General features: G+C 41.2%; 1 protein-coding gene across 3 annotated transcripts in view; it reads left to right on the top strand.

Annotated features, from left to right (window-relative positions):
• DAAM2 (dishevelled associated activator of morphogenesis 2) overlaps window positions 1-20,585 on the top strand; it is a 188,676-nt gene that overhangs the window by 64,502 nt on the left and 103,589 nt on the right. For all 3 annotated transcript variants that reach the window (XM_026034035.1, XM_026034036.1, XM_026034034.1), the window contains one exon: window positions 14,615-14,817. In XM_026034035.1, coding sequence (XP_025889820.1) covers window positions 14,644-14,817 — 174 coding nt within the window. In that variant the 5' untranslated portion in view covers window positions 14,615-14,643. The remainder of the gene's footprint in view (window positions 1-14,614; window positions 14,818-20,585) is intronic.

The following is a 20,585-nucleotide window of genomic DNA, read 5'->3' as shown; positions in this document are numbered from 1 at the left end:
GTCCACACATCTATCCCACACCTTTGGAGCTTGCCCAGGAGGATGCTGTGAGGGACAGTGTCAAAAGCCTTGCTCAAAATCAAGAGCTTTCCCTATAAGACTGCCTCTATGTCTGTTAAGCCTCTGGGGAATCACAGCTTTAATGTTGACGGCAGTTTTTCTTGTGGGAAAGGATGGGGCACATGCCTGTGAAAACTGACCTTTTACAAATATGAAAAGTCTTTTGGCTGCTAGACAGCCTGGCTATGAATTCTTATAACCTGAAAGTCTATAATGAGTTAGATTTATTGGAATATGAATAGTGTGTTTTGTTTTTTACTGTTATTACTTCTAAGATACCTGTACTTAGCCATCAGTACATGGATCTTARTTCTGCAACTTGCTCTTCCCTGCTGTAAGGAAGGGTAGGCTCAACAGAAACTTGGTGCAGCATTCGTTTACCTCTGCCAATCTAAATTTGTAGCCTGAAGTAAATTCCTTGAGTACTTACCTAGAATCAGGGCCTATTGGCATTAAGGATTTTCGAGGAATTTGATTCCTTGCTTGAGAAAGATGTGAGGTGTTCAGGAAGCGATGAGATCAGCACTGCAGGGTGTTTCCTTAAGAACCCGGTGTCTGGCCCAGCCTCATATCAAACTCAGCAGCAGGAGTCACRAAGATTTATTTTCATATATGTGAACTGCCTTGTGTGGAGCTCTCYGTTTCCTTGGCTCTGCACAGTGTGCGGTGTGCGTCTTTGTCTCATGACAGCTTGAAAGTTTTTGGTATGTGATTTCTGGGGCTAGAAAGTTGGGCTGTCTCTGGAATAGATGCTTCATAGCAAACATTGCCTCACAATCTTCTCTTTAATGCACCTTCAGACCAAAACTGTGTTCCAGGTTTGCTCAAAGATGCAGTTAGTGAGCTGTTCTTTTCACACTTTCTTTCCCCTCCTTCTCTTCCTTTACCAGCTGCTCAGAACTTGTTTATCAACTTCTGAATGAAAGGTGTGTCGTGGCTCAGCGTCCACTTGGAAACCTGTTCTCTCTGCCTCTTAAAGAAAACCTGTCAGCTCTTTCTTACAAATCAGGAGATTGTTTGCTTTTAGTTTCGCACTGCAGTGTTTGCAAAGAAAGAAAAATCTCTTTATAAGCATGTGAAAGAGGCACTGCTCCCTGAGAAATGCACACTTTCTTTTTTCAGTGAGGCTGAAGGCAATATTCTTCCCTCCAACTGTTGGGATCTTCTCTGTGTTTTGCATATGTTGCCTCTGCTGTCTGGCARTGCAGCATAGGCTTAAGACTGTTTCTGTCTTGCAAATATGGGCCTAATAAAATGTCCAACCCTGGCATGTGTGATTTGGAGTTGCAGTGTCCTCTCAATAGACAAGAATGTACTGGAGCAGCAGTTGCTTCAATTGTGTGTAAATCTATTGTGGAATGCAGCACTCGAGGGCCCATGGCCTTTGTCTCGTTTCGCTCACTTCTGAGGGGCCCAAGATGCTCTAGCTGTTTGTTTGAGTTTGTTTCAGCACTCGCAGGTTTCATTCTCGGAAGCCTTTGCGTTGGATGAGCCAAAGCAATGAGTCACCTTTGTAGTTACCTCCCCGTTACATGTTCKGGAGACCTCGTTGAGCAAGAACAGAGTGGAACAGCACGGGCCAGGCCGCGGGAGGAGCCACCGCAGTGGGATGGGCGCACACCTCGCCCGTCCTTTCTGCACTGGAGAAATCCCATTTCTCTCAGCAATGTTGTGATGCAGGTGGCATGGGTGGCAAAGAGCAGGTCTGGATCTTGGAGTGGGGCTTGCTTAATGAAAATTTTTGGTGCTGTTACCATAATGTGGGCTATCCATCCAWGCAGTTGCACAGCCAAGCCATGTAACATAGCAGTGTAAGCCACATGGCTATACACACAGTTTCCTGCACATGTCTAGCTTGTTTTGGTGTGTTTATCAACATATTTTGAGTTTGGGGGCCATCTGATTGTAGCAATGAAGATAAGGGGACAATATATATGGGAACCATACTAAAAATTTTTTGTTTTAAGCCCTTTGGTTTAAATCTCCTTACTAGGGTAATTCTTCGATTGGGATGTAATAGGAAAGAGGTGTTGCAAAAAATGCATGCTCTGAATGTTCTAATAAATCAGGTGGAAGGGGATGGCTTGCACATCTTTTTATTTGACAAGTTGTTTAAACCAAGTTGTTGGGTGTTTGCCAGTGCTCCTCTGGCAGGCAGTGGAAATAGACAGTCAATTGGACAAAGGCAATTTTATTATTTTTAGATAGCAGGAAAGGAAGAYTTGTATAAAGTTGTTGTCTGTTTGTGTTTCTTTTTAGAACTGCAGTCTGGCTGGTGCTTTTTTTTCTTCTTTTTGTTTGTTTGATTTTTTGAGCCTGTAAACATTTACTGTGGAAACACCTTGCACTGAAAACCAAGGAATATGTGACCAAAGCAGTAAAAGAAGCTTATACTTTGGACCACTATTTCAATATTTGAATTAAACTATCTTCTGTCAGTCAAAACTACTATTTTAAAAAGTGATTACTGATGAGTGTTTTGTAGGAGCTTTGCTGATCAGGAGAACAGGGTTGGTTGTTTAGTTACTGCCTGTCTGCCTGGCAGTGCTGTGGGTAATGAATGCAGCTGTTATCGGTGGGTGGCTGATACTGAAAAGCATATGTGGTTGTCAAACAGCTCCTGGAAGCCAGGTGCTTATTTTCACAGGGCTGTCTAATAAGTGGTAGTCAGAAGAGAGACATTCTTTTGGTGGGCTATTGCTGAAGAAGAGATTCACAAATATAAGTAAGAACCTGAACTGTTCCTTTAAAACCAGGTGAGATATAAGCTATGCCTAATTTATATCCAAGAACGCAGGGTGGAAAGAGGTGAAGGTTGCAGTGTGGTCTGTGATACAAACTCTGCTCTGGTGCTGGACACTGGATGGTGGCTGGCAACGATACAGAAGTTCTCATGGTCCAGAGAGAAAGGGAAGTTTTTGCTGTGTAGCTGGGGACTGTGGGCTCTTTTTTCCTGATTTGATGCAAATTTGTTGTGTTGCAACAAGTAGTATCAAAGAGTATTCTTGGGCACTGATGGGCCAAGACCTTTAAGGAGATGGGTGTTAGAACAGTTGAAATATATAACTAACTCCCAGGTATAAGTCAGGGACTAAATATTWTTTTGAGGACATCCAGCCTGTCAAGAGGTCTGTGCAGCATGAACCAAGTACAATGTACTTCTTCCAGTGTGAAGGACTGTCTCCAGTTCAGATTAGTGTTTCTCATTTTCAGTGAGAAATTCTCTTGAATTACTCTCTTGAAATTAAGAACACATTTAAGGTAATTTATCTTCAGTTTAACCAATGCTTTTAGATCTTGACTCTAGAGGGAAGATCTTTATCACCTGTATTTTCAGCAACCTCAGATTTGTTTTACCTCTTTAAATATGGAAGCAATGAAATTGAACGCAGTTAAAAAGAAGCTGCTATGCCAGCTTGTGCTGAAGTTTGTGGACACTTGGGAAGATATTCTAGAGCAATCAGGGTATGATGGTTTGAGTCCTCTACTTTGACTGTCCCAAAGTGCACTCAAAAAGACTGAAGGAGGCCTTCGCAGAAACGGAAATATTTTGTGGGATAAAAACAAACAACAACAAAAAAACCATACTCACTATATGCCCACCTGGTACAATTCTACTTAGGGGAAATTTCATGAGAGTGAATTATGTAGAAGTTCTTGCTTGGAAAAGTGAATGTCTTGTTCTAGCAGGTGTGTGTTTCCATCAGAATTAATAGGAGTCCAGGACTAATAGGAATCTTCTATACATGGAGAGGAAGCTATGTGAATTCAGAGTCTCTGTAACCTCATTGCATTAATGTGTTGATGCTGAAATTACTGCCTTGATACATGGAACAAATCCATGTTGAGATCATTCCTTTTAATCATTTAAGACACTATTTAGATTCTGATGAGAGAGACATTTGCACTTAGAGAACTTAGCCTAAATTTTTGAAGAATTGAATACAAGGGCATGAGCTCATTTTCTTGTCTTATCTCTTGGCTGGCATTACTTCCACAACARAGTCTTTCCAGAGCACGCAACTTGCTATAGTATTTCCACAACCAGAACATCCCCTTCCATTCTGAAAACTGGTCCTTCCTCTTGCCCTTTACTCCATTTCTCATTATAAATGATTTCCCTCTCTTCAGTTATTTTGTAATTCAAGCTCAAACTTTGGTTCTTGGAGATGCTCCTTCCAACTTAGGGAAATGCTGCTTTTGGTAAGAAATGATTGATTAGGGGAGGCAAAGAGATCTTATTTGTAAGATATTGTCCATATAGGTTTCTCTGCTACTTGAATGAGTGTCAAGACTACTTCTTGAGGTGGATGCAGTCCCAGTACTAGAGCATAYCATTTTTGTTTCATGTGGGCAATGTTCTGCTTTACCCTCTCTTGCACAGAGGTTTCTTGGCTGCTGTGAAAATATCTTCCTTCACACTTTTACTGTAAGCTGCTTTTTGGGAAGCTTTTTTGGGACCTTGTGGTCATCATGCTGGGATTTAATGATTGGTCGTGTAGTTCTGCTGCAGTTCACACAGGGAGAAACTCTTGCTGTAGGACTATTCCAGTACAAGCTGAAAATGTACCCTGCAATATTCATATGGTCATGAAATATGCCCTGGGGATTCGGGAGAGTTAATGCTGTTATTAGCAGGCCCTATAGGAAATGAATTGTTTCCTTATCATGCATGACCTCTTAAAAACCTAGAAAAACTTTGCCTGCATGTGGAATCCCAACATGAAGAGAATATTCTAAGAGCCAATTGAGTCCTTCCTGTCTAAAGAATTTTTTCCTCCTGGAAACAAAAGAACTGCTCCCTTAACACTGCTCCCTTCTCTACACTTGCATAGCTTGCTCTGAACTGTTTAATTCTGTGGGGAGTTATTGCCATGGAGCTTTGTGTGATTAATAGCTGATAGTATAAACCTAGCACTCAGCATTTGCCTGGGCAGTAGCCATGCTTCTTACAGGCTTCATTTGACTGGTAAGGGGTTATGGAAGATACAAGTGTTACAGAAGGGGTCTCAGGAGCATCTCAGTGGTGTGAACTTAGTATTTGYATTATCCATCTGCTATTTTATCTTCTTTGTGGGAATATGGAGGTAGAGCCGTTTCTCCAGACTGTTTCTGTTGTTCTGCCAGGCACCCCTGCAATGTTGTGAACCCTTTGCTTGTGCTATACATGACTTTGAAAACAGTGAAATGTAGAAAAGATCCGTCAAATCTCCATCTCATTTCTTGATCCTGCAGCCAAAAGTTATGATTTAGTGGTAGACTGCAAGCTTGCATGTGGCTTATTGGTTTGTGCATTATTTTGGTTCCCGTTTGAATTTGCTCTCCAGTCTAAATAATTAGTTGGTTTTGATTTTTCGGTGCTCCTGGCATCTTACACTTTCCACTGATTTTCCACTGGGAGAAAGGTGCAAAATGCCATGTGGAAATCAAAACTGCTTTGTTCTTCAGAAGGGTTTCTGGACAGAGGTGGAATCAGATGATGCAGCAACTTCCTGTTGTTGGAAAAGTTGTGATGCAGATTGGTTGTGTCTTTCCTACAACAAGTAGAAATTGGAAATAATGGTAATTTCAGTCTTTCTTCCTGGACATGCCAGCAGTGAAGCCAAGACCTGAACATATTGGAAGAGACAATGTCTGACTAAGTATTGTTTGTATTTGCATATATTCTGTCCATAAATGTAATATATAAGATGCAAGAAATGCTACTAAATTAGATATGTCCTAAAAAGAGGTTCCTARAGAGTAAGACAGAACAAACTGATGCAGGATCTTGGATAATGATCAAATAATACAGTTCTGTACACAACTAGACAGCGAATGGTGGTATTAGTACATGTGCTGCAAACTTTTACTGGATATAGTAAAACTGTTTGCTGTCCAAACGGAATAAAGAAGATGCACCTTCCCTAGGTGGGAGTAAGACTTGTGTTCTGGTCGTAGCAGTAGGACTTCTTCTCAGGTAACACCGAAGGACTGTGTACCCAACTTAAATTTGCTGTTTAGAAGTAGAGTGTTTTGGAGTTTTTTTTTATTTCTTTTTCTTCCCAAGTGTGCAGCTCTGATGCTATGGGATTTTTTTTTTTTTTTTTTTTTTTACTTCAGTCTGGTTTTCCTTAGAATGTGCTTGAACGGTCATCAAAAAGATGCAAACAACTTGGGTTCAGAAGCTGAAAGAACTTGCCGTGTATTTAGACAGGCTACTGAATTGTTGTGGGTACTTAGGAGTCCAGAGACGACTGCACAAATATCCAGTGTGCATCTTCTCTGCCATTTTCTTTGGATATCAGATTATATGTTTAAGCAAATGACCTGTCCTTCAGAAAGAAGAGCATATTGATCAGCTAGAGCACAAAGTAAACTTCTTAGTTATACCTCAGTACTTAATTTTTTTTTAATCATAGGCAATCAAGAGTCTTGATGCAAACAGGGCCTCTTGCTATGAGAACAGGGAAGAAACGGCAACTGGCAAGTTGGATGCAAACACTAGAATAAAGTTAGTAGCAATTGGCATGGCATGTACAGACACCGGGCACTCATGTACCCTATGCTGTAGATCACCCAGTTGAGGATATGCATTGCTTTCTAGGAAAAGCCATCACAATTGGGTATTCTAGGGCTTCCCCTCTATCCTCCCAATCCTTTCACAGTATTCTGTGCAATATATTGATGCTGGCAAAAAATATACATTGACCATGCAGGTACAGAAGCTGTTTCTAGGTAATGCAGTTACTTTTCAGGCCCTCATAGTCAGGCCTCAGAGCATTGGATCTTTGGAACTTGGTCTGGACATAGATGAGACATTTTTCACCCTAGTGTCATAAAACACTTAGCAGCCCCAAAATCCAGAGCAGAAAACCAGGACTCTGTAACCAGCTTTCAACGCTGGTGTAGAATCTCCTCCTGTAAATACTAGAGCAGCCAGAAAACATATTTTATCTGGATGCCACTTAAAAATACACACAGAAAACAACCCAAAGTCCTCRGGCAGAACTCTTTCCAACTATCCATTCTTCATAAGACACGTTAGGTTAAAAGTTCAGCATTTTCACCAAGTTGCTGGCTTGGAGTCTAAACCTACTTGCGTAATGTTGAGGTTTCAGGACATTGAACCCAAATTATCCTTTGTCAGAATGTTGAAGAAAAATAATAATAATAAAAAAATGGAATAAARTGCTCTGTGACCTTTTCCTAATTTCACTTTCTAAAATTAATTTGTTGTTTGTGCCAAAATGACAACCCTGGAATCTCAGTAGCTTAAAAAGCAGGTTTATAAAATCAGTGACGTTTTGAACCTGTCTGTCCTATGACCTAAAGGAAACCCTCTCAAGATAGAAGGAAGATCAAAATCCCAGGACCTGTTCYTTTCATGATGCTTCTACTGCCTGTCTTTCATTTATTTAATTACCAAAGCAGGAGCTGCAGTGACTTACAGAAATACATTTTGCCCTGGCTGGGACACTAAGAAGGAGAGCAGTGGAGTTGCAAGCTTGACCCTGGCTTTCCCAAGTGGTGTTGCTTAAGACCAATTTGAAAGAGATTATAGTCCAGGAAAAACATCCAAGTGTTGTCTGTGTTGTTTTTTAGTTCCATTCTACCCATTTCTTATAAAGACAGAGCTGTTCTTTCTGACAGGAGAACTTGAGGAAAATTTTACCCATGTGAGTAAATGATTTGTCTGCCAATAGGGAAGAATGCAGTGATACACCTACATCTGTGCTTAGTTACCAGGGATTATAATCAAGGGAAACTCTCAGGYATCTCAAGCTTACTGTCCAGTACTGGCCCTGAATGCAATGGAAATGAGTTTTTGTATGTTGCCATGACTTTGTACCAGGGATGAAACATTCTTCTACTAATTGTCTGAAAAAGAAAACAGCCATTCACATGGAAATGCGCTGGAGTTTGAGAAGATGTAATTGCAATATTACCATTTGTTTGTTTTTCTTGGAGAACACTGACAGTTCTTACAGATTATTCCTCTCTCAGCAGAGGCACTCGAATACCCTCAGCTGCTTATTTTGTCTGAAAAATTCACGCACCCAGGATAACGATGAGAACAGCAACATTTGGGCTCCCAAATCCCCCTGGCAAAATAGTTACATCATGTCTGGAAATAATTGGGCAGTGACAGAATGGAAAAATTACAATGACTCAAACAAGACAGTGATGCTCTTGGTAATGGGCTTTGTGTGTTCTTTCTTCTGAAGGTGGTGGTTATTAGCGCTACTGGGAAGCTCTGAACTGACAGCCCTTGTGACTAAATTTCTCTCTTCTCAGCTCTTCTCAGTATAAATGCTAGAGCTTTTAGCCCTGTAGCTCAAGTTTTCATGGTAGTCTCCCTTTTCAATATTTCCTGTCTTTGGTGTAGAGGAAAGAGTGGATTAGTTCCTTTTCCACATTGTTTTGTCTTTGACTTCTCACTTGAGGTGATCAAAAAGATTGAGTTCTGCAGTGTGGACCTTTTCTGTTCCCTGGGAGGTAGTCTGTTGAGTTGAGTGGACAGTCATTATTAAGGACAGTTTCAAAACAGTGACAATTAAAAGCATTTTATGTCTTGTGATTCAGGGCCTTGAAATTACAGTATTGTCTCAGAACAGTCCTAAAAACAACTTTCTGAGAACCTGGTTGTTTTCAAGAATAAAAGCACCTGGGGACTGTGGAGAGTATTTCAAAACACTGCCTGCTGAAGGTCTTATTCTCAGTTAGGCATTAGGGTGGCACATGCGGGGTCTATGGATTTGAGAGTGTGTGTGTGTGTGTGTGTGTGTGTGTGTGTGTGTGTGTGTGTGTGTGTAGTAGATTCCTCACAGGTTCTCGCAATTACAGTGATTTGGAGAAGAGCAGTGACTTAACAGCCCAACCCATCTAGTGAAGTTAATGCTGTGGGTGAGAAAGCCATCATATAAATACCATTATTTCATAAAGCACAGGCTTACCCACCTCAAACTATTGTATTAACTACCTTTACTCTGAACTTGCAGACATTGCTAARTGCTCCCATTGCAAGCAGCATCATTACTGGGATGTGAATCGTGGTATCCTGGCCAAATTCCAGTTGGTTGATTACATTCTGCTGACCTACTGTTTTTATTAGTATTTGTGCAATATTATAAGTCTATGTGGCACCATACAGTCATTTATTTGCATTAAGTATATAAGTAAGGCCCTACCCTGCAGAACTTAAAACTTAGCACTGCAGCTGTGACGATAGGCTGCAATGCAACAAAAACAAAACATACCCAGAGTGTGGTGCAGTCTTGACAGATGGTGTCATGCCGTGGGTGCCTCTTCAGAAGTTTTATTTTATTTTAATGTTTGTTTAAAAATGAAGAGTTTGAGGGGTTTGCAATACTTGAAGTAGGTACTAGAAGCCATTCTAAGCCTAAGAATTACTGTGGAAAAAAAATGCGGGAAAAATAACAGGAAGATGAAGAAAAGTAGAGAATGAAAATAAAACTGATAGAAAAGAAAGAGTGAGAGAACAAAGAGTCAAACTGGAAAGTATGGTTTTCTGTGTCTGAAAGAGCTGTCTTTTTTTTTTCTCATTTTTTTTTTTTCTCATTCTTTTTGTAGAAGGGAGCATGGCAATTTCAGTAAGGTATAGAAATTTAGCCCATGATAAGAAACACAGCAAATTAATCTTAGTAAGACTTTTTTGATACTAGTAGAAAATGGTGGGTATTAGTAGGCATTACTGAAACTGCAGGGCTGCGATGACAGAAGACTTGTGCAATGGTGATGACAGGAGGAGGGCAAGCAAAGTAAGATGGTGAAGTCCCTGCTCCTGACCTCCGTCCTACAAGGCTGCTTGTATTTACAGGTGTGCAATCCAACTGGATCCACAGTCTATAAGTAACAGAACAATTTGACGCACTGAGTTCAAGGTGTTGGCAATCTTGTGTGTGTAGTTGATAATTTGGAAGGGGAGCTCGTATTTGCACAAAGTAAATGTATTTCTGCCTCCAAAGCGTCTGGTCAGTCTGACATCTGTGTCTCCTATCCAAATATGTTGTATGCTTAGATGCTGAGATGTGTTTTGATTCTAGTTTTGACCATGTTCTTGTTAAACCAGGGCAACCAGGATGATTAAGGGAATGGAACATCTCTCGTATGAAGAGAGGCTGAGTGAGCTGGGCCTGTTTTCTCTGGAGAAGAGATGGCTCAGAGGGGATATGATTAATATGTATAAGTTCAGGAAGGGAGAATGCAGGGAGGAAGGGGACAGGCTGTTCTCACTGGTGGCCAGCGATAGGACGAGGGGTAATGGCCACAAGCTGAARCACAAGAAGTTCCGTCTCCAGGTGAGGAGCAACTTCTTTACTGTTAGGGTGACAGAGCAGTGGAACAGGCTGCCCAGGGAGGTTGTGGAGTCTCCTACTCTGGAGGTCTTCAAAACCCGCCTGGATGCCRCCCTGTGCCACATGCTGTAGGTGTGCCTGCTTGAGCAGGAAGGTTGGACTAGATGATCTCTAGAGGTCCCTTCCAACCTTAAATATTCTGTGAATCTGTGAATCTGTGAATGGTTTTTGTATGACCACAGTGTGGGTAGATGTATGGTTTTGGAGGAACATGAGGAACCTACTTGTTCACATCTTTTTTCCCTTATCTGCTGAGAGAAAGAGGTCCACAATAAGCTTTCAGAGGGGAAAGGGCCTCTTAAAAATCTTTCTAGTTCTTTTGCCTTGGTGAATTAGTCAGGCAAGACCTTAAATACCATTGTATTTCTGGGCATTAACAGATTGACTTTAGTGATCATTAATCATCCAGCTCATCCTGAGCATTCCTTAGGAATTAAAAGTAAATAGATTTTTTTTTTTTTTTTTTTTGTCAGACACATTTAACAAGCTAGATTCAAGGGTATGGTTAAACCTGATAATTTTCAAATAGCACTTATCTCTTCTGTGGTCCTAGGCCATATTTCCTTGAAGGGGAAAAGAAAAAAATATATATGCTATCATTGTAATAGGAGACAAGATTCAAGTATGTGAAGGTCTTGAAATTTTCACTTCAGTTTTGTTGTGGCAGAAAAATAGTGAAAAACAACATGGAAACTTGTGCCATAAAGCACCTGAGAGGTGGGCAGAACAGAATGGGGCTGAGTGTCCCAACTGCTYTGTGGCATTCTTATTCTACCTTAATCTCTGTGTTTCGGAGAGGGAATTAATGAATCAGCCCTAAAACGTGCCAAATTCCCCTCTCTGATCAAACCATTATCTGTGACTATGACTGGCGGTGACTGCCCTAATTAAAGAGCTGCTGTTGCATGAGACCCCACTTGCTTTCCAGGGTTTTCTTTCCTGTGCTCCATTGATCCGTACTGTTTTGGTCTAATGATTTCTGTCCAGTGCAGTGGCAGGTCTCCTTTCCAGCTACTGAAGTACAACTGGCCTTCCTAAAAGAGTATTTTTAACTTAATGCATTTTAGGGGGTTGATTATTTTGTTACTTCATGCCCTGGAAACAAGGAAACTCCTTAGCATATTGAAAATACAAATCAAAAGAGCTGGGTTCCTACTCCAGATGTGACAAAAGGCTTGCTTGCCTGTCCTTCCCTCCTAGTTGCCTAATGTTGCATCTGACATCAGTCACATACATGTGGCGTCTGATGCAGTAACTTCACATGTCTTATTCTTTGTGGAATATTCCATATTTTTATAGGGAAAAACACAATTTCTGAGAAGAGACTGGAGAGAGAGAGAGAGAGAGAGAGAGAAAGAGAGAGAGGGAGGGAGATGAAGCAGGGATTCAGAACATCCAGTTGAAAAAGGATCCTTGTGTGCAGAATCCTATCACATGTGACTAAACTTTCCGATAAGACTTGGAGAAATTACATTAGGTTAATTATGCTTGGTCAGGGGGGCAAGTGGTTTAGAAATGAACACGTACTCCCCATCAGAGGAAGAGGACATTGGTATAATTAGAGCTTGGGCAAAGTTCCAGGCTTGGACTCCTGACCTGAGCTGAGCCATAGATGGGGCTGGGGAGCAGGAGAGGGTTAGTTATGAGCAGGGGGGGTGTGTTTAGCTGTTGAAATGACAGCAAGTTGTTTGTGCTGTGCAAAAGGGTAAGACAGTGCAGCCAAGAAGAGCTGTGAGAGGGAGTTGTGTGTGATAGTAAGGTTACTCTAGAGAGATTTCCCATTGATTCTCACAGGAGTTGTTTAGAAGTAGATATCTGCACATATTTTTCATTTTTATACAATTGCCTTATCTATAAGAAGTTGAAAGGCAACAGATCTTTCATTAGAATAAAAAACCTTTTGTGGTTACTGTCATATGTTTTTTATTTTATTTTATTTTATTTTATTTTATTTTACAAAATTTGTATTATCAGTTTTTTTTCTGGTTATTTCCTGCTTCAGAAAAATGGAGGATGTTCAATTCAGCATTTTTCTCCCTTTGGAATCGTTTTGTCAGAAGTTGATTCTTGAGAGAGGAACTTTTAAAAGCAATTCTGTCACCAAAGATCATGGAGATGTAATGACTTAAGTGTGGATCCCCAACAGAGTGTACTTGCATCATAAAAACACCAGCGGAACAAGTACTAGCTGATATTTTTTTTGTCATGTATTATTACACAGACCAGAATTTGGTTGCAAATGAATCGATGCAAATATAATTTATATTGGATATCAATCAAATTTGATTCATTGATTTGGATTCCTTTCAAGATGATGCTATGTCAGAAAAATGAATTCTAACCTTATCCATAGCCAAATTGTCATAACGGACATTGCACTTGGAGTAGTCTCTGAGAAGACTGTCTCYGGAGGACAAGGTCAACTTCTGAAGTTCTCTTGTGAAATCATTTAAGATCTTGAACCCTTAAAACCCACTCCAGGGGAAAGAGAAGTTTGCGTGTACATTATTATTCTAGATGGGAGGGCATTTTGCTTTTTCCAGCTAGACCAGTGTCAAGAGACTCGGTTCCAGGGCTTAAGTTGGCCTTTGGTATCTCCTGGTTATAATCCAGCGATCTTATGAATGTGCTTTTGAAACCAGCATCACCCAGCCCTGCTGAGCCCTGCTGAGATGTGCTGCCCTTTGCAGAGGGAAGTGGGCATGCCAGACGGGCAGGGCCTGGAACCCGCTCACCTGGATGTCTCTTGCCTCCAGCTGTGTGAGGGTTGCCCCTGATGACCTCCAATGCAAAAGGAGAGATGCCAGACACACCAGCCCTAGCTGCAAAGTAGGGCAGGTGATTCCTGCCAAGSACCTAGTGCCAAAAGGAGATTGGATGTTGAATTTTATTTTATTTAACGAGTGTGCTCAGATTCTTACACAAAATGTCCCTGGAGAGCTTCTGGCTGGCCACCATACACCGAGTGCCACTATGCCACTGCTGTCACAAAGGTGCTTCTCTCACTTAGTCTCTCTGAGAGCTTAAAGCAGCCTGGTCCCGGCAAGCAGACAGGCACAAGGTCCATGGGGCAGGTTAGGGCGAAGCTGGGGCRGGCGCTCTGGTGACCAAGCTCTTCTCTGTTGCTGCTGATCCAGCACCCAGCATCCTGTCGCTGCCTTCACCTGCTGCCCTGCCTCGTGCCTGAGGAGCTTGGCTCTGCAACAGGCTTTAATTATTTGCTCTCGAATGATATGCCTGATTCTGCCGATTAAGTGAAAAAATGAAGCCCTTAAAAAATATAACACAAATAAGCCCCTGAGCTGTCAAACAACAAGCCCCTTAAAAGGGCAAAATATGCAGCTCTCTGTGGACTGYACAGATCCCTCCTTTCAAACTGCTGGCAGGAGGCTTCCTGTTTGGATGGGCCGTTCACAAGCGGTGTTGTGTGGTGGAATCAGTCACTCTCCAACTCCTCCTTTGGGCCTTCTCCTGCCTGCCTTTCCACTCCTGATACCAAAGCCCTTCAAGCCTGGGTCCTGTCAAGACTAGATGTGGCAGCTTAAACGTAAATCTGAAAACACGCGTTAGCCCAGTGCAGTTTCTCTCCTGGATTCGTAAAACAGCCCCAGCTAGTTACGTGTATTTGGAAATGTGATAGCTCCCTGAGCTAGCCTGGCCATGAGGGGGTGARTTTAGGACTGGAGGTCTGACTCCAGAGTGATGAAAAATGGATTTCTACTTAGTTGTTTCATCATTGGTTTTATTGTGATCAGATGGGATGTCTTGGAGGAATTCTTCCTTTTTTCTTTCTTTTTTTTTTTTTTCCTTCTTAGATAAATCCTCCAGTATGTGGTTTTTTTTTGCTTATTATGCTTTGTTTGCTGTTGTAGTGAGAGAAGGGGAAATATTAGTGTTAAAGAGCAGCATTCAATCCTGGTTACTGAGTGTCACTGCTGGATCTAGCTGCTGAGAAATCCCCCATAGCATTTAAAGCATTTAAAAACCCTCTGGAAGGAGTGATGCTATATTACTGTACAAGAAAACACTAATATTGCTAAAACTCTTGATACCTTTTTCAGCTTGAGTGTTTATTTTGCTTCTTTGTAACTCGAATCTTTCTATTCTCTTATCTTTACATGGGTGATAACCCTTGTAACTGCAGAGAGCTGTACATTTCCAGTGGAGTCTTATTTTTTTATTTCATTTTCCTGCAGAACATGATCAGAAGATAGCATCCTACACCATGACCATGGCTCCACGGAAGAGGAACCGTCATGCGCTGGGGTTTCTTTGTTGTTTTGGGGGTAGTGACCTCCCCGAAATCAATCTCAAAGACAATAACCCCCTCCAATTCCTTGAGTTTTCGGTCCCAATCCCACCAGCAGAGGAGCTCAATGCCAGATTCTCTGAACTTGTGGTAAGTTTTTCCTGGCATGCTGATCTGCTTTTGAGGGTGGATGAACTCCTCCATTTAAAAGAGGTCAGCAGGTCAAGTTTTGGCTAACAACTTTAGGATAAAATCGGCTATGTGATGTCATACAGTGGCAAATCTTGTGGTTTGTCTGTGTATAAAATAAGGACTTATTAGGAGTCCTTATAATAAGGAATTCTATTGATCAATAATGTTCTGCTGGTGAGAAAGAAGAATGAAATGATCTTGATAATTATATTATGATTCTATAAATTGCCTTTGACCCATGAAATGGGRCTGATGCAGCAACAGATGCAAGCAGGGAAGATAGGAGGTATTTCAGGTGAACTTTGTGCCTTGTTTTTTTTCAGTAGATATTGTGAATTAGCAGTAGCAGGCAAATTCTRTTTGTGTTTGGCATCAAAAGGCTTCACTATTTTTGCTCTCAGGTTTTGGCATGGTTGCAAAACAAAGAGATTACAAGACTGTACTGGTTTTGGAGTCTTCACCACAAAGGTGATACCTGATGAACTGTGTCACCTGAGTATCTCGTTATCTGTCTCTGGAGGTTATGTAAACTGAGGTGTCTGGGAGTGTGCCTGAGATTGTGCTACAGAGATGAGGAATAGCAAAGGGAATAATGGATGCTCTGATTAGAGGATTTGACAGCAGTCTTCCTGCATTGCACTTGTCATAACATTAGGCTAGTTGGTCCTTGTCCATTGGTAAGTCTTTACAATGCTATAGCAATAAAAATAACTATGTAACTTGGGTTGGCAGGTGGAGGTGAGCATAAGGAGAGCTGAAATATGCTAGACCAATAGTATGGGGATCTAGCCTAGGCTTTTATTTCCAACAATGATTTAAAGAAAGCAGTTACTTGAGGATGAATATAAGAGATGAGTTTAGAGCAATCTTTTCCCAAATATTCTCACTCCTTAAAGTTTAGAGCTTAAGGATTTCCTCAGTCAGATATTGTATGGATTTATCTTCCATTGACTCCTTTCATCTGCCCTTGAACCTGGGAAAAAAAATTAGGGTTTGCAGTATCCTGTGGCAGGGAAGTGAGAAGGATTCGGTAAGGATTCCTGTTTCAAGAGGAATAGGGAGTGCAGAAGAAGAAAGATTTGACTCATTTCTGATTAACTAGTGGATGCCATGTGTCTTCTTAGCGAGATAGTCTGCAAAATCATGGTCTGAGTTTCTTTGCCTCCTCTGTGAAACTATCTGATTCATTTTGGAAGATGCAGCTGACTGATTCTAGGGAATTCTGCGTGGTGACAGGTTTTCCTCTTGAATGTGAATGTAATGTGTAATCTGCTGCACTATCAGTTTATTTCCTGGGTTTTTTTTTTATATGTGAAGTATTAAGGGCTGTATAAAAGTTCAGCTCTCTTCAATACCAAGATCTATTCAAGCATTAAATCCAGCTTTCCTGAGAATGTCACCAACATGCTTTGCTCTTGAACTTGGCTTACTAAAACTTGAACCTGCTCACATTCAGGTCATATGGAAATAAATGCTTTTATTTGCCACTGAGCTTTACTKACTGAGGATCAATTTCTGTGAGGAGTTTGAGAGTTTGTGGTGGTATTTAGGTTGCTTTCAACTTCTTGGTTTATACCTGGCAAATGTTGCTGTTCCATGTGCTTGTGGCAAAATAGTTCACAGCTGCCCTGTGGCAGTCTRTTAGGCAGTATGATTTATAATGTTTTCAGTGCAAAATTTAATGACAAGTGTACACGATCTGCAGAAATTTTTGGCCCCAAAAGTTTCTGASTTGTTGGTCTATGCTATAACTTATTAAACGTGCTGACAGCCAGTAACTGGCATATATATGTCAAACAAATGAAGCCATTGAAATAAAAATAGATCATATTCATGTTCATGTATTTAATGATAGTAACTTAGCCATGATTACCTAGGAAGTGTGCTGGAAGAGAAACTTGACATTTTTTCAGAAGAGTAATATAACATATTTTGTAAAGCACTTAGATATGATGGTGTGATGCATGTCTTGCGTAAGCAGGTAACACAACAATAATAAAACCTTCCTGAGTGGGAGAAAGTGGGATAGAAACTCGCCTGGCAGAATACAGGCTTTGCCCAGAGGGGCTGTTTTTTCCGCAGTTCCAGATTAATGCATGTTCTATGAGACACTAAAATAAAACAGGCTACATTTGTATTGACAGCTCAGATGAGATTTTAATTGGATTAGAAAGATTCAATCTGTAAATGCGTGAGCATAAATCAGCGACCTGGAAGTGCCTGAGAGGGCTCTGTACGAGCTTCCCCACTGCTTATCCGTTAGGGCCTAGTCTGGATGCGCTTGTACTATATAAAAAACAGATTTGAGTGCAAAGCCTTTTGACCCAAATCCCCAAGTGAAATGATGACACCAACATCATCTGAGATCTGTAATGAGAAAAGCATTTGTGTTAGCTCCCTGGAGCAGGCCCGGAGGGTATAGGCCTCATCTTGCCATCTGCTCTGCAAAGGGTATAATGAAACATAGTGCTGTCTGTGAATGTGTTTTTAAAAGCCCTATTTTCCCCTTGTTGCAGTTAAAATCTGGGGCATTGTCCCACATAGGAATTAATGACAAGAAAAGCTAAGCCTATTTGTTCTGGAAAAGCCTCCCTTGTGATGAGTTTTCCAGTCTGGTAAATATCCAGGGTGTTTCCACTTGCCTTTCTGTGAAAAGCTGGTACCCTGAGGGTCAACAGAGCATCTTCTCTTGTTCATGTGGTCTCTAAATTGATAGCATAAGAAGTGAATTTGGAGGTGTCCATTTGCAAAAGCAGGAGGTTGAGGAATGGTGATGGACTTGTAGGACCCCTTCCCAGCTTATAAAGCAGCTGGTACAGACTCCAGGATGAGGCAGGTGTTTTTGTTCAGGGATTTTGTGTAGGAGTTGGGCCCAGACAAACCAACACAGAATAGCAACTGCTTGACTGGACTCTAACCAAGGCAATGTTTGCCAATGGGCAAGTCGATGATAATCTCAGATGAAATGTCTGTTCTGAAGACAACCCACCTTTTTTGTAGCATGGATTCCAAGYGTTTCTGTTTCCTGAAGCTGGATGTTATAGTTGAGGCCTTGTCTCTTCAATGAGCAAATGGAAACAGAAAGGCTCACTCGTGATCAACCCTGTTATGTTTCAGCGGGGCTAATTCAATCTTGTTTTAGTTTAGTGGGAACATACACAGAGAGCAGGGCTGAAATAAAAGACTATGGCTCAAGGTGACTTGCTCTGGTTTTCTTTGGGCTAAAGTAGGGCGTGAAGTCATGTTAGCTCTCGAGCCATCCCCACTAGACTTGGAGCTAGTGCAGTGACACAAAGTCCTCATCAGAAATCTCTAAGAAATGAAACAAGCAAATGCTTTGCAAGTCCAAGGTTTTTTTCAAGTGCAAGAGGGAAGGAATACCTGGCTTCTGAGTCTTTCTCTCAATAGAGAGATGAGGAAAGAAGCTCTGCACAGTAGGAAGGCTGTGCAGAGTTTTCTGTTGCCTCATATATGATAAAACTGGTCCTGCGTGACCACTGGGGCCATTCTAGTCTGCTCTCCTTTTCCTCAGTCTCTTTTCCCAGCTGGCACTGTATATGCTACTAGGCAGTGAAGTGCTGCTGCAAGTCGGTGGTCTAGTCAATGGGTGCCAAGCTGTTTTTGTTCCTGCTGGCAAAAATGACTGTGCTAAGCACATGTGTTTTTCTTTGCACAGATTTATTAACTGAACAGGAACTGTAGAAGACTCTGGAAGAACTATTGCAAGGCCAGGGGAAATAATATTTTTTCAAGAGGCAGCTTCTCCAAATCCGTTTTCAAATTTGTTAGAAGTGATGTGTTGTGTGTGTGTGTGTGTGTGTCCACCACAGCAGATTCTGATTCTTTCATTCAATATCTGAAGTTTTGAAATTTTCTTACTCATGAAGATTGTGGGTAGCTTGTCACTAACTATGTCCCCATCTAGTTCTCTCTTACAGCAGTAACCTGATCTCAAAGGGGAACTCAAAMCAGGCTAAGAAGAGTAACTGTATATGTTGAAAATTGAGAGAAAACAGAAAAATGTAAGAAATAATAGTACAAACCAAAAAAAGAAGTGTGAAGACCATGTGTGCTTCTGCTGTTTCTCTTTGTTTCTTTTGTTAATGACTCTCTTGGGAGGGATATGGTATTTGAAGAGGTAGAAGTCAACATSATATATCTCAGGATGGAAAGTCCATGAGAAGTCATCTACTGAGTTTCCCTTTTCAGAATTATTGTATTTTTACCGTCTCAAACCTTGCTTAATAAYATCCTTATCTCTGTTACCTACAACATATTAGAATCCTACATTGGGAAAAACTTGAGAAATGCTTACCCTTATCCCCTCTTAGTCCTGGCTAGCTTTGAAACATTCCTGTATTTAGCTCCATTAGGATATTGACTGAATTGCCCTGCYTAGCTTTGTTTCTCTTATATTGCATTTGAATCTAGAGGGGATTGTTTGATTATGTGTTTGTTTTCTCTGGGCCCCAAAATAGTGGGGTTGACTTCATAAATTCCGGAGAGCTCTTTATCCATATTACTATTTATAAGCCTCACAGACTTTTCAGAGTGAAAATGTGGATTTTGTGTCCATAACAGTACCCCTTAAGTTACATAGTAACAGTAAAGGAAAAGCATAAATAGTTTTGAACTATGAAAAAATCAGAATTACCCAGCATTTCTGCTGCTTGTCATCCATTGAAAAGGCAGAGAAGAGCATTGAGATGAGATATGAGAACCGACCATTCTTTAGTTGTTCAAAGAGGTGCTCTTTCTGCTTTTGTGAGAGTGAAGAAGGAGTGTGAATGTTGTCATCAGCACGTTTGGCATCCTCACAAGTTGTCTCATGACACAGACAATGTAGCAGTGGAGTTATAGRGGCCAAATATCCATTAGCTTGGATGAAGCACTCAGTACAGAAGGTTTGGAAGAAGAATTCCATTCTGTGCTTACTCTGGGRCATCTGTCCACATCTGCTCTTTTTGTACCTTTATAGAGGGCAAAATTCACTAAGTATARTCTCCCTTCCTGGAGGAGAGACTGAGTAGGGTGGAGAAGAAACAAAAGCAAGTAAATCTTTTTGTCAGAAAGCAAAACAATTCTCTGAGCAAGGCACCAGTATGACACATACTGGATAAAGCACCTTTATCGGGAGCCAGAGAGAGATGAGATCCAAACCTAAATAGCTGTAGTAGCAGTTCCTACTGCAAACAGCTGCTGTGGAAGTAGCAAGTTTCCTCCATGCTTAGCTCTCCCTTGCAGGCCATTCAATCGAATAGATACAGTCTAAACCTCAGATGAAAACGTGGCTTTGCATAAGTCCTCCCACCTCTCACCAGTTCTGCTCAAGCTTGCCAAGTCTGGCTGTAGCTGTGTTCATGAAGCCTGTCTTTGGCTCTGCAGCTTGAAAGAGTATTTACTGGGTAAAGAGAAAGAGTTACCACCATTACGCGCTGTCTTGTGAATATCAACCGCCTTACAGGGCAGTCTATGGTCATAGGAGTGAGAGGACTTTGATTCTATTTCTTTGTGCTTGGTGACAGGCTTTGAGACCAAAGACCCCAGGTGTTTTCCAGAAATGTAGCMACGGGTCTGGGGGAAGCATATGCAGGGCTCCTGGTTCTGCCTCTAGCTCCTTCATTTCAATAGCTTGTTTAGTCCTTAGTTTCTCTCTGAAAGATTTTAACTTAAAAACGCAAGCCTTAAGCCCACAAAGTCATTTCTTGTGTACTCATAATTGTATT

This window comes from Nothoprocta perdicaria, unplaced genomic scaffold, assembly GCF_003342845.1.
Source record: "Nothoprocta perdicaria isolate Ctin4 unplaced genomic scaffold, notPer1 scaffold_139, whole genome shotgun sequence".
Classification (NCBI taxonomy): domain Eukaryota; kingdom Metazoa; phylum Chordata; class Aves; order Tinamiformes; family Tinamidae; genus Nothoprocta; species Nothoprocta perdicaria.
This window is presented reverse-complemented; position numbering and strand designations above follow the sequence as displayed.